The sequence below is a fragment of the Haliotis rubra genome, unplaced genomic scaffold (assembly GCF_003918875.1).
Source record: "Haliotis rubra isolate DU_JTF1 unplaced genomic scaffold, ASM391887v1 Scf13, whole genome shotgun sequence".
Lineage (NCBI taxonomy): Eukaryota > Metazoa > Mollusca > Gastropoda > Lepetellida > Haliotidae > Haliotis > Haliotis rubra.
Genome location: NW_025765225.1, coordinates 732,404 through 746,778, shown reverse-complemented (window position 1 = coordinate 746,778; position 14,375 = coordinate 732,404). Strand labels below are relative to the sequence as shown.

General features: G+C 38.1%; 1 protein-coding gene across 1 annotated transcript; it reads right to left on the bottom strand.

The window, feature by feature from the left end:
• Positions 1–5,106: 5,106 nt before the first annotated feature.
• Positions 5,107–12,600, bottom strand: LOC124267237. Its single transcript, XM_046702152.1, has 3 exons — positions 12,508–12,600; positions 7,783–8,106; positions 5,107–5,930 (listed from the first exon to the last, which is right to left on the bottom strand). Exons 2-3 carry the CDS (start codon positions 8,104–8,106, stop codon positions 5,535–5,537), a joined length of 720 nt encoding a protein of 239 aa, XP_046558108.1. The 5' UTR covers positions 12,508–12,600; the 3' UTR covers positions 5,107–5,534.
• Positions 12,601–14,375: the final 1,775 nt, after the last annotated feature.

Sequence of the window (14,375 nt, the reverse complement as noted above, 5' to 3'; positions counted from 1 at the left end):
TGAATCAGTATCAAATAGAGCTGGCTATCTATATAACTCATAGAGATTGATAATCGTAAACTAAATATCGCTCGATTATCGATAAATATCGGAGAAGTCACTTTGAGCAAAAATACCTAAAAATGTCTGTGGGTTATGAATAATTATATTTCCCACGATGGTGAGTGGTGACATGTGTATGCATGGGTTCCTAACAAAACAGCGTCCTGAACATAATTTAGGAGCGTCAGATGATTAAAACCTATCTTTGTGTCTTGTTTGAGTAGATTAAAACTTTATTTAATCACAAAAGTTATCGATGACACTATTTTCACATCGTTAATCATTAATAATTTTTATATCAATGATATTTCCGATTATCGATTTATTTAGCCAGCCCTAGTATCAAATAGTGATGATGCTAGGTGATGCTGTGAAACAGGGAAACATATGATACATGTCAAAATAGGGAATTGCATCGGCAATAATTCCACATGTCAACCACCCGTGAATGTCCTGGTTAGAATATTGATCTTCAGTAACCCATGCTTGTCGTAAGAGGCGACTAACAGGATCGGGTGGTCAGGCCTCGCTGACTTGGTTGACACACGTCATTGGTTCCAAATTGCGTAGATTGATGCTCATGCTGTTGATCACTGGATTGTCTGGTCCAGACTCGATTATTTACAGACCGCCGCCATATAGCTGGAATATTGCTGAGTGTGGCGTAAAACTAAACTCACTCACTCACTCCACATTTCTACCATAACACGCTTTGTGAAAGTTCCACGACTGGTGTGTGAGGCTGTTGTGAACAAATGATCCAGCTCTCGGACTGTTACCTCTTAGTCGACACAAGAATAACAGTTAGGGCAATCTCCGCTCGCCATTGTCTCAACCAAGAAAGAAGAAGCTGCACACACAAAGCATCAACATCCTCCATTTCAAAAATGCATTCTCACACATACATGCATAGCTACACACATATACACACACATGCGTACGTACGTACATACATACATACATACATACATACATACATACATACATACATACATACATACATACATACATACATACATTCACACACAAATGCACAGACAGACAAATACACAGACAGACAGACAGCCATAATGAAATACGAAAAAATGGTGATATAGTGTAATAACGTTATGATACCAGAGGTCATATGACATTACTCGGTTCAATAAAAGACCTACAAGTATAAATATCATGCTACGACCTATCGATTTAGTTCTTCAGTTTAGCGTACGAGAATAAAGTTATGTACTAACACAAACTCCACACTTACCAGGAATGAAGGAAATCACAGAGAACGAATGTGAACGTCTTGTCCTGGAAGCAGGTTGCCTCTTGTATGTGGTTATTGTAGTTTATTGTTACGTGTTAGAGGCCTGACTGATTATCGATGAGATAGAAACACAAACATAAAGTGTTTATAGTTACAGGGGCCTGGGATTAACTTCTGCAAATACACCTGCCGGTAAATTGAGACTTGTGCTGAAAACATATGACCAGATGACTATCTTGTCACGCTGAAGCACGTATTGGAGGTTAGAAACGCTAGATTGTATGTGTAGATTGCGGCACTTGCAAATGGATCATCGACGGTGATCAAGCTAAAGAACCATTACTTGTAAATTTGTTACAATTTCATGTTACGATTTCAACGTATGCAAACATTACGGCCCAACAATATCAGTCAAAGCACGCTATGAGTGAATCTGGAAACGCCGCGTGGAACATGCAAACTGTCTTTACATAAAGGACGGGTAGACACATTGTCGTGTTAAACAGTTACGTTAAAAGTATATATATGTGACAAGTGTATGTACAGAAGGTGAACTGTGCTTATATACGATATTCATGTGTGCCGCTTTTACAGGATTTGTTTGGGATGAATAGGGGACTTTGCTATTGCATAATGTATTCTCAGAACGCAGAGATAATTTGTGCTGGTCGATAGCTGTTACACGACTTGGCAATGAATCAACTCCTAATCAGGATGCCCTGTATTATTTCTCAGATTTGAACTGATAATGGTATTGAGGGTCAGAGGGTACCAGTCGTCAGAGAAATTCCATAGCTGGCACAGATACTTGGCAGAATGGTAAAACATGCCTGCCAGGCTCAGGTCAACAGGTTTGGATTCTGCTGTTGATACACCCATTGCTATATTGAGTACATGCCACTATTATGAATGTTTGGCATTATAAGACCCCACTCCTATGTTCTTATTGAAACATGATAGGCAAAAGAGAATGTTTAAACAATGTTTTAATATAACACTACAACAATTTCTGACCATTCGTTTTATGAATACCTATTTTTTTAACACTTTTAACTTATTTTCTACAATTAAATATATTCCTAAATTTAAAAAGAATCAATATAGGAATTGTAAATACTAAGTATCTTATAAAATATATTTCACTGCTACAGTACTTCATTTCAGTTACACCTCAAAATCGTAAAGCATGCACGTATGGTTAGCCTGTCTTTCATTCAATGTCAGTTAATTTCTTTTGTTTGAGAATAGACCTTTTAAAATATTGCCTGTAGCACAAAGTTCTATGAAATGTTACATAATGTGGTTACAATATCTGAGAGTTCCTGTTAGTATGTTTAGTCCATGGGCGGATCCAGGAATTTTGAAAGGGGGGAGTTCAGGGGTTTCGAACCCTCTGAATCCCCCATTGGATCCGCCAATGTAGTCTGGTGGTTAAAGCTATCGCTCGGCACTCCCAAGACCCGGATTCGATTCCCAAATGGGAACAATGCGTGAAGTCCTTTTCTGATTGCACTCATTGTTTGTGTCAAGTTTTTATAGTGTCACACGTGTATACTTTATCTGTTAACTCTGCGGGAGATATAACCTAATGCACTTTAACATTATTGAACGGATTACAGTAGGTAACAACTGAATGGAATATTAAAAGTGATTGTATTTGCACTCCAAGGTTACTGAGTTCTGTTAGTATGCCCATGCAATATATGAGACACGTATTACAGGTATATTAACCAGCGTGGGTCAAACATTTTCTCTCCCTCATTACATGTCCAGAAATCCAAGAGACTATAAACAACATGCAGGCAAACATCATTATGTCGAACTTATAGTTGTCTCGAAGTAAAAGCTTGGTCCCTGCATGTACCGTATTTTGTCATCGTTTTTTGACTACCTCGGATAACTCGAACTATGTATGTGGCCACTTCAACTTCAATTCAACGGTGTCTTTATCTCCAGTAGAAACCTCTGTGCGTCCGACAACAACCAAGGAGTTGAGTATGATGCAGTTTTAATCAGCAAATAAGCGTGGAGGCTTCTGAATTACTGGTACGAGTGATCAAAGCATTCAGTCTGGCACACCTGATTTCTGTTTCTCTGTGAACACTTAAACTGAAAACAATTAAACTTATGATTTTATTATGAGTGAGTGAGTTTACTTTTACGCTGCTTTTAGCAATTTTCCTGCAATATCACAGCGGTGGACACCGGAAATGAGCCTCACACATTGTACCCATTTTGGGAATCGAACCCAGGCCTTCAGAATGACGAGCGAACGCTTTAACCACAAAGCAAACCATACAGTCCTATTGTGACATGGGCAAATATTCGACTTTGAAGATTTAATCATTATGGAACATGTGTCACTTTGGGGTACAAGTTATCATTAGAATGTGTCATTTTGAACCATAAATGAATAAATGTAACCATTGCTTCATGCTACAGATATAGTAAACATAGTCTCCATCACACATATATAGATGATTATCTCAAATACTTCCGGTATTCTAGGGCCTGTAAAGAGCATAAAAAGACATAAATATTATATGATGGTGCTAAATCACTGAAAATCAGCGATGACACCTGGTGTTCGCGTGTTTGTTGCGTTACGCCGCACTCGACCCTACTCCTGCTGTATGTCGGCGGCCAATAAACGACCGAATTTGGACAAGACACTTCAGCTATAGATAACTCCACGTCCAGTATTATTGGCGAGGCGTTAATCTTTATTGAAATGTTAGCTGGCCACGTCAGATAGATGACTTCCCGGTCACATTTCACACGAAGGATATAAGCACCTCTTGTAGCGACAAGTAGATTTTGCTGATCCATTGGCAAGTCTATATATAGCAGTGATTTCAACACCGACCACCGAAACACGACGGTCAAATGGAGAGTGTTGATGATTAACAAAGAGAACATTGATAATGTCTAATCCATTGTAGTTGATCACTGGATTGTCTGGTCCAGATTCGATTATTTACAGACCGCCACCATATAGCTGGAATATTTCTGAGTGCGGCGTAAAACTAAACTCACTCACTCTAATCAATTTTGCTACCAGAATGCAAATTCTGACGTACAATTTAGTTTTCTTCCTAACATGAGTATTGTATTAACATCAGAATATACAGACATAGACATAAACATCTGAAATTTTGGACCATCAATCGACACGTCACTGGTATTTCATATCATCGTTTTGCCATCGGAATAGGAATACAGTCATATAAACGATCAGCGCACCCTAACACGACTAAAGGACACAACTCGTCTGCTTTTGGAGCGTATCAGAATGTTTTTGTTTGTAACTGTGTTGTTGATATTTTTACTTCGGGATTTCCTACCACGTCAAAGTGATACGTCATGCTGAACTAAAGATCCAGTTTTGCCGAATTTGGCAAAGAACCTAGCTTTTTGAGCACTAGTTACATTAGCTTATGCATGATTTGCTCAGTTCCTGATAATGAAGTTGCTTCGGCTTGACAAGAATATCATGTGAACAGTATATAAATATGCATTGTTCACGCGAATATATATACTCCAAAAGTAAATTTACTTACATAAGTATAATTTGTCTATGGTTTTGAGGCTGAATTCCCTGGTTTAGGAGCGCACCATAATGTTTTCGTTGGGTTTCGTCTTTTCTAATCACGTATAAGTATGTTCTTGATATTCTATATTACACCACGTCAAAGTAACACGTTACTAAACTAAAGATGCAGTTATGATGAATCTTGAAACCCACACACACACACCCCACCCCACCTCCGTCCACGTATAGGACTATTGGCAAAAATTCTAATTCAGATTGCGTGTTTGTCATTAAATGTGCTATTTTAATGTATGAAAACAATTACGTACATCTGTCATTAGTTCTTCACGCACGTCGCATTTTGCGATAGTTTGCTGTATGAGACGTACAAAAAATAATCTGTTTGGATGATTTTCATTTTCTTGGACTCTGCAGGTGAGGCAAGAACGTAGCTTTCTGATCACTGGTTTTCTTTAGCCTTTGCACCTGCTCAATTCGCGATAATGGCCTTGTAGACCTGGGTGTTGTGTTTCTCTCGGTGTTAGTTTGTGAATTTAATCCACTTCGTTTCATTCCCTGCCAAAGTTGCTGCATCTCGTCTTTCCACGTACGCATTTCATCGATGGAATTCTCTAAACTCGTCGTTTTTTGTCCAAGTTCGAGGTACATATATACCTACAAAGTAATATGGAAAAACTGTTTGAATGATTTTCATTTTCTTGGAGTCTGCAGATGGGGCAAGAACTTGTCTTTCGGAGCACTGGTTTTCCTTGGCGTTTGCACCTGCTCAGTTCCCGATAATGGCCTTGTAGACTTGGGCGTTGTATTTCTCTCGGTGTTTTTTTGTGAATGTATTCCTCTTCGTGTCAAAAGTTCCTGCATCTCGTCTTTCCACGTACGCATTTCATCGATGGTATTCTCTAAACTCTCGACCCGTTCTGAGACCTTATTCAGTTCAGTTGTCAAACGGTGTATTTCTTTGTCCTTAGAAGCTGATTCCGTTTTCATTGTCTTTAGTTTCTTTTCAAGTGTTTTTCTCTTTTTTCTCTCTTCTTTTAGCTGCCTTTCTAGTGTAGATATCTGTGCATCTTTATCTTTAGGATCAACCTGTCAAATGTAAGGCAACGCCGGGGATAAACAAGTTAACAATTACAGTGCATATATCATACATTAAAGTAAGAATATAGTAATGTTTTATTCTTCCCTAATGTGTTTGGCGTGAATAATATTTACATATTTATCCTTTTAGTGACAATACATCATCAATTTTATCTCTAAGTAAGAAAACATGTTCCAATTCAATGACTGGAGAATAATATCTTCGGCATGAAGTACATTGAAATCCGAAACACAAGAAACCAACTATGTCAGTTATCGATTAAAGAAACTAATATATTTCACACAGTTTGAAAGCATTATGGGTAACGTATTACCCAGCTATATTATGGTGACTATCCTTATATTAACCAATACTTCAGGGTTTCATTTACTAATCCCGCAAAACGTATGTGTTGACTTAAGTGATTTTTTCGTTTAGGCAAAAAAGCAGAAACATGTTGCATACAGAGTAAACCAAACAGGTTAGTTACAACAAAACGAGAACAGCCAAGTCAGCGAGCCGATTCCTTCAATCGCTTCTTATGACAAGCATGGGTTGCTGAAGACCAATTCTTACCCGGATCTTCACGGGTTGGTAGTGAGTGTATGTGTCTCAACTGCCGTCCGTATCATTTAAGTGAGTGAGTAGTGAGTATGGTTTTATGCCGCGATATCACGGCGGGGGACACCAGAAATGGGCTTCACACATTGTACCCATGTGGGAATCAAACCCGGGTTTTAAACGTTACGAGCTGACGCTTTAACCATTAGGCTACCCCACCGCCCCCGTATTATTTAAGTTCCCCGATTGCAGGGGTACTTTATGCGTGTTGTGTTTGGACGTTGTTTTCTGGCAGTTGTTCGTTTAAACGTGTGTTTGTAATTTTTGGAAAAAAAGGTCAAGTTTGTTTTGGCCAATCAGTTCACACTAAAGACAAAGAGCGAAATAATGACCAATATAAACTAACGCAACACAATTTGTCCTCGAAAGATACAAAACTCTAACACCATCAATTGTTACTCTGCATACTTTCGATGAGTTTTCAAAAGATAAAACAAAATGAGGCATGGGTGCCAGCACTTGCTTTTCGACTTTCATTCAGAGGATTTTGAATCACGTAAGTGCAAAACGACTGAACGGGCAAATTTACAAAATGTAATTGTAAAATAATGAAAGGGAAGAATGATCACTTCAAAGAAGTAATTAAAATTTCAAAATTATTGGATTTGAGACTCGCCCTAATCATTGGGTAGAAATGAAGCATATATGAGACAATATATCATAAAACATTTCTAAAAAGAGAACGCAGGTTTTCTTATGATACAAATATGAAGGGCTATAGAAGCACGTGGCTGCGAATTCATTTCATACTTCCGTGGTAATTGCACTAGCCTATTTTTACACAAAACTACCCAGCCACACATAATAATTTGCAAACTGTTTCAGGATGGGTGATAGCTAAGTACAGTCTGGTTTTTGCACCTCGGTATATATGCTGTTTAATTGTATTTGCCATTTATAAATTAAACCATATACATACAATTAGGGTTTTGAAATGACAGTCTTGCCCACTCCTCTTGCAGCGCCTAACCAAGTTATCGTGGCCTTTGACATTGACATCTCCCGATCATGTCCCATACTTATAAATTACTAAATATGGGAAAGGCCAGGACTACCTTCTAGCCATTGCATTCTGTTGGTGTTCTGAGGTAGTCAGTTCTATTACGTGTACGGTGAACACAATCATTGTCGGCAGGAATATTATTGCCTAAAGTGACGTCTCGGGACACTTGTTTAATCTCCTCAATGTGTCCGCACCTGAGGTACACACAGTTAGGGTTGTTTGAGATATCTACTTACTTTCGTTTCTCCTGTGCTGAACCCCTCCGACAACTCGGCTATGATTGTCGCATACTTTTTGCCTTTTGTTTTAAGAGCCTCAACAAAAGTATTAAGTCCATTTTCTCCTCCATATTCAGTGAGAGCTACAAACAAGTATTTGAAAGCTTGCTTTGTGCTTTTCTCCTCAATCATCTCAACGTCTCTTTTGTCTAAAACTCTGTTGTCTTCTAGAATATATATAATATCTTTGAAATCCAGAAATTGCGCAACCAACTTCCAGTTTTCTTGTAGTCTTTTTATGTGTACGTCTTTCATGGGGTTGGGATTTCTATTGCTGGCCATCTGAAAATCAAGAAAACATGGCGTAAGACTTAAAGGCTGTTAGACTGTTTTTGTCTGTCCTCCTTGTCACACTCTCACCCCTTTCCAAAATTTCCAAAAGTTCTACATAAAATCATCAATCCTGCTTGGTCAATTCTGCAGTAAATTATATGTGAATAACTGTGAATTCAAGACCTTAACTAAACATTCGAAACATTCTATGTGGATATAACACTCTTCATTAAAAAAAGAAGAAAAAAAGATATGCATCAGCCATTTTTAGAAGAATTTAGTTTAAGAGTAATTATTATAATATTTCACTTCACAAACCCCTTAGAATATGCAAGCCTAGTAAGAGCAGTTAAACAATATTTTGAAACATACAACATACCATTTGGAGAAAACTTGAATTACCATTCATTCCTTATCACATTCAAGACATCTTTAGAAATAAGAAAGGTTGTAAGATATATTACGATATACTTATTCCTATTTTAGACTCTGCTATATATAACTATAAAAAGAAATGGGAAGATGAACTTGAAACAGATATAAGTGAAAAAAGAATGGAAATCCAATCAAAAGATTATATTTCGAGCTCATAGATACTCTAAATGGTTCCAATATTCTTTAGTGCATAGAATCTTACCAACAAACCTACTTTTGTTTAAATTGGGATATGTAGAAAGTAAGTCATGCTCATATTGTAAAAATGCACCAGAAAGCGGAATTCATCTCTTTTACGACTGTCCAAAATCTAGAAACATACGGAAGCAATTTTCAAATTGGATAAGAACAAAAACAGATGTCACATTGAATATCGACAAGATGAAAATCATATTTGGATTCTCTGATAAAAGGAACAATGTCCTTAATCTCCTGATAACAGCTGTCAAATTTTCTCTTTTTAAAATACGAATATATACTTGTACACCAAGTTTCGATACGATCAGAAAGGAAATAAGTAAAATTCATAATAATGAGAGAACACATGCCATCTCTTCTTGTAACTTTACCAAATTTCTTGGATTCTGGTCTGATTGCCATCAATTGTATGATTGACACTAACGTACAACTGACCCTTTTTCCTACAATGTCATTTGTTATGATATGCTTGTCAATGTGAGATCCCGCCAAACTCTGTATACAAACGCATGGTTTATAATATTTGGTTGTGATTTGATGTCATGATTTTGCTACCAAAAATTAAAAAAAATATTTCATGTAATTTCAATGGTAACACAACCCAACAGCCCACTTGAGCCCACAAGATGTCGTCAAAGTCAATATATACTTTGTATGACCACCATTGGCAGCAATTACTGCACCGTCTCGGCACAGACTGGATAAGTCGACGAAGTGGCTGTTACGGAATTCTTCCCAACCCTTCCTGCTATGGACCCGTGAAATTCCGGGGTAGAATAGGTCTTCAGCAACCCATGCTTGCCACAAAAGGCGACTATGCTTTTCGTAAGAGGCGACTAACGGGATCGGGTGGTCAGGCTCGCTGACTTGGTTGACACATGTCATCGGTTCCCAATTGCGCAGATCGATGCTCATGCTGTTGATCACTGGATTGTCTGGTCCAGACTCGATTATTTACAGACCACCGCCATATAGCTAGAATATTGCTGAGTGCGGCGTACATCTAAACTCACTCACTCACTCTTCCTGCAATGTGATGGCCAGTTGTTGAAGTGTCTGAGGCGCGTTTTGACGTTGAGGTACACGTCGATCGAGTTCATCCCGTAGGTGCTCAATCGGGTTTAGATCTGGTGATCGGGAAGGCCATGGCAAGACATTGACGTTAGAATTGGCAAGGTAGCGGACCGTGACGCGTGCTGTATGTGAAGTAGCGTTGTCATGCTTGAACAACTCCTTCTGTCGGTCAATAATCGGAAGCATATGACGTGCAAGGACTTCGTTGATGTACCGATTTGCTGTCAAATTCCCCTGAAGAACCACTAAATCAGATCTTGTGTGCTGGATATCACACCCCACACCATGCATGGCACTCTCTTCACCGAATCTGTTGACCTGTCGAATGCAATTAGGTGCAAAACGTTCACTTCTCCGACGGTAATCACGGCCGCTTCACCACCGATCTTGGGCAGAATTGGTCTGCAGGAAACGATCCCAAAGGCAAGATATGGTGCTCTGCTGAACGTTGAAATGTCGAGCAACTGCGTGCTGTATGTGAAGTAGCGTTGTCATGCTTGAACAACTCCTCTGTCGGTCAATAATCGGAAGCATGACGTGCAAGGACTTCGTTGATGTAGGCTGTCAAATTCCCCTGAAGAACCACTAAATCAGATCTTGTGTGCTGGATATCACACCCCACACCGTGCATGGCACTCTCTGTGACCTGTCGATTGCAAAACGTTCACTTCTCCGGTAATCACACTCAGTCTTGGGCAGAATTGGTCTGGCGATGATGATTTGAACGTTGAAATGTTTTCCAGGCAAAAACGATTAAACAAAGGCAATTAAACACAACGTTTGCCTTTTATAGTGATCGATACTGCATGTTTTATCGCTTACTTGCAAGTGCATTTTACTTTGCATGTTTTCTTGGGCAAATATTTCTTCAAACGCCCCTAAAACAAGGAAAGACGTTACAACTACCGCTTTTTGGGCGCTGTAGCTGTTTACAAAGATGACGTTTTGGAAAGAAATAGTATATTTGCAATGTTTTTAGCGCAGTTACGAGTCCAATATGTCAAATATTCTCAAAATCCCATATGCATTTCTTTTTTAAGAGCACGCACACGCACACGCACGCACGCACGCACACGCATGCGCACGGGGCATGCATACAAGCACATGCAACAGTCATATACTTGCAATGACATTTGGAGGGGTATATGCAAGCGTAAAAACGACAAATTTCTTTTCGCATCCACAAGAAATCTCTGCTAAGAGCAGAGTCGATTGAATAAGTTCGGTTCTGTCACGAGGAAGTGCCTTCGAATCACTATGAAATAGTGCTCGTGAACATATGGTACATGTCCAAAATAGGGATTGCATCGGCAATAAGTTTGGTCAGTGATGTGTCATGTTTGAAAATGACTTCCACATGTCTACCATACCACGCCTTGAAACAGTTGAGTGTACAGGCTGATGCATACATACATACATGCACAGATACACACATACATAGATACATACATACATACATACATACATACATACATACACACATACATACATACATACATACATACATACATACATACATACATACATACATACATACATACATACATACACACATACATACATACATACATACACATACATACATAGTTTTACATACGCTTTTACGCAATACGTATTCCACACACACACATACACATACATACATACATACATACATACATACATACATACATACATACATGTACATTGCATTGCATGTACGGGTACATACAGTGTCACGTGCACGTACATACTTTACATACATACATGCATACATACACACCTACATACATACATACATACATACATACATACACACACATACACACATACACACACACACACACATACATACATACATACATACATACATACATACACACATACATACATACATACATACATACATACATACATACATACATACATACATACATACATACATACATACATACATACATACATACATACATACATACATACATACATACATACATACATACATACATACATACATACATACATACATACATACATACATACATACATACATACATACATACATACATACATATACATACATACATACATACATACATACATACATACATACATACACACACACACGTACATACATACATACATACATACACATACATACATACATACATACACACATACATACATACATACATACATACATACATACATACATACATACATACATACATACATACATACATACATACATACATACATACATACATACATACATACATACATACATACATACATACATACATACATACATACATACACATACATACATACATACATACATACATACATACATACATACATACATACATACATACATACATACATACATACATACATACATACATACATACATACATACATACATACATACATACATACATACATACATAAAAGGTGTGTTTTCACGAATTTAATCTGCTAATTTTAAAGTGAGAAGATGTGGATCAGTTGCAGCCAAATTTCACAGTATAAAAGATCAGATGAATGACGCACACACAGCCATAATGAAATATGAAAAAATTATGAATAGCGTAATAACTATATGATACCAGAGGTTCAATGATAGACCAACATGTATAAATATCATGCTACGACCTAACGATTTAGTTCTTCAGTTTAGCGTACGGGAATAAAGTTATGTACTAACACAAACTCCACACTTACCAGGAATGAAGGAAAACAAAGAGAACGAATGTGAACGTCTTGTCCAGGAAGCAGGTTGCCTCTTGTATGTGGTTATTGTAGTTTATTGTTACGTGTTAGAGGCCTGATTGATTATCGATGAGATAGAAACACAAACCTATAGTGTTTATAGTTACAGAGACCTGGGGTTATCTTCTGCAAACATACATGCCGGTGAAATGGGACTAGTGCTGATTTAAAGTTCAAAGCATATGACCAGATAACTATTTTGTCACGCTGAAACTCGTATTGGAGGTTAGAAGCGCTAGATTGCGGCACTTGCAAATGAATCATCGGTGTTGGCATCTGGGTTGTTCTAAAGCGACGGTGATCAAGCTAAAGAACCATTACTTGTAAATTTGTTACAATTTCATGCTACGATTTCAGTGTATGTAAATTATTGCCCAACAATATAAGTGAAACCACGGTATGAGGTACATAGTATTCCCAGAAATTACTGAGAAAGTTGTTTCGGCAAATATCTAATACATGTATAAACTATAGAAGTCTTACTTAAATGAATATGTTGAGATGTGGTTGTCGGACGAATATGTTCAAGTTTTAGACTGACCCAGCTGCAGACCCGATCTTAACCCTATTGGGAATGTGTGGGGACTAATGAAGGACAGAATAAACCAAAACGGACTTAGAAATATTGAGGATATGAAGAAAGAAGTAGTCGAATATTTGGACATGCTGTCACACGATTTCCTACACACTTTGATCGGTAGTTTACCTAGGCGCATTCAGTCGTGTATTGCAGGGCAAGGAGGTCTCACAAAGTACTGAACAGGCACTTAGACTGTAACAGAATCAGATCTCAACATATTCATTGAAGTAAAACTTCTATAGTTTATATGCATGTATTAGATATTTGCTGAAACAACTTTCTCAATAATTTCTGGGAATACTTATACATGTCTTATACATTTCATTGCTACTGTAGTTCATTTAAATGCATCCCAAAATCGTAAAAACATGCACGTATGGTTAACATGTCTTTCCTTCAATATCCAGTTAATTTTTTCTGTTTGAGAAGAGAGTTTTTAATATTGTCTGTAGGGTCGGTGGGGTAGCCTAGTGGTTAATGCGTTCGTTTGTCACGCCGAAGACCCGGGTTCGATTCCCCACATGGGTACAATGTGTTGTGTCCCCTCAGTGATATTGCTCGAATATTGCTAAATGCGGTGTAAAACCATACTCACTCACTCACTCATATTGTTTGTCACACAAAGTTCTATGAAATGTTACATATAAGGTTACAATATCTGACATAATAACACTGCTAGTGTCGGGGCGTAGTCAGGTGGTTAAAGCGTCTGCTCGTCACGCCGAAGACCCGGGTCGATTCCCCACATGGGTTCAATGTGTGAAGCCCATTTCTGGCTGCACTTACTGTTCGTGTCAAGTCTCTATAGCGTCACATTAGACCTGTCTGCTTTATCTGGTAACTCTGAGGTTAAGATATAACCTACCGCACGATAACATTATTTTGAAAGGATTACAGTAGGTATCAACTGACTGGAATTTTGAAAAAGTGATTGTATTTGCACTCCGAGTTTTGTTTATATCTCCATGCAATATATGATACACGTATTACAGGTATATTAACCAGCGTGGGTCAAACATTTTCTCTCCCTCATTACATGTCCAGAAATCCAAGAGACTATAAACAACATGCAGGCAAACATCATTATGTCGAACTTATAGTTGCCTCGAAGTAAAAGCTTGGTCCCTGCATGTATCGTATTTGTCATCGTTTTTTGACTACCTCGGATAACTCGAACTATGCATGTGGCCACTTCAACTTCAGTTCAACGGTGTTTGACTGTCTTTATCTCCAGTAGAAA

What these genes read in the sequence shown, in the direction of transcription:
- LOC124267237 (XM_046702152.1), bottom strand. Translation starts at nt 8,106, where the DNA reads ATGGCCAGCAATAGAAATCCCAACCCCATGAAAGACGTACACATAAAA. An exon ending in TCAGCACAGGAGAAACGAAA is followed by an intron (nt 5,931 to 7,782) that starts GTAAGTAGATAT and finishes TACATTTGACAG; the next exon opens with GTTGATCCTAAAGATAAAGA.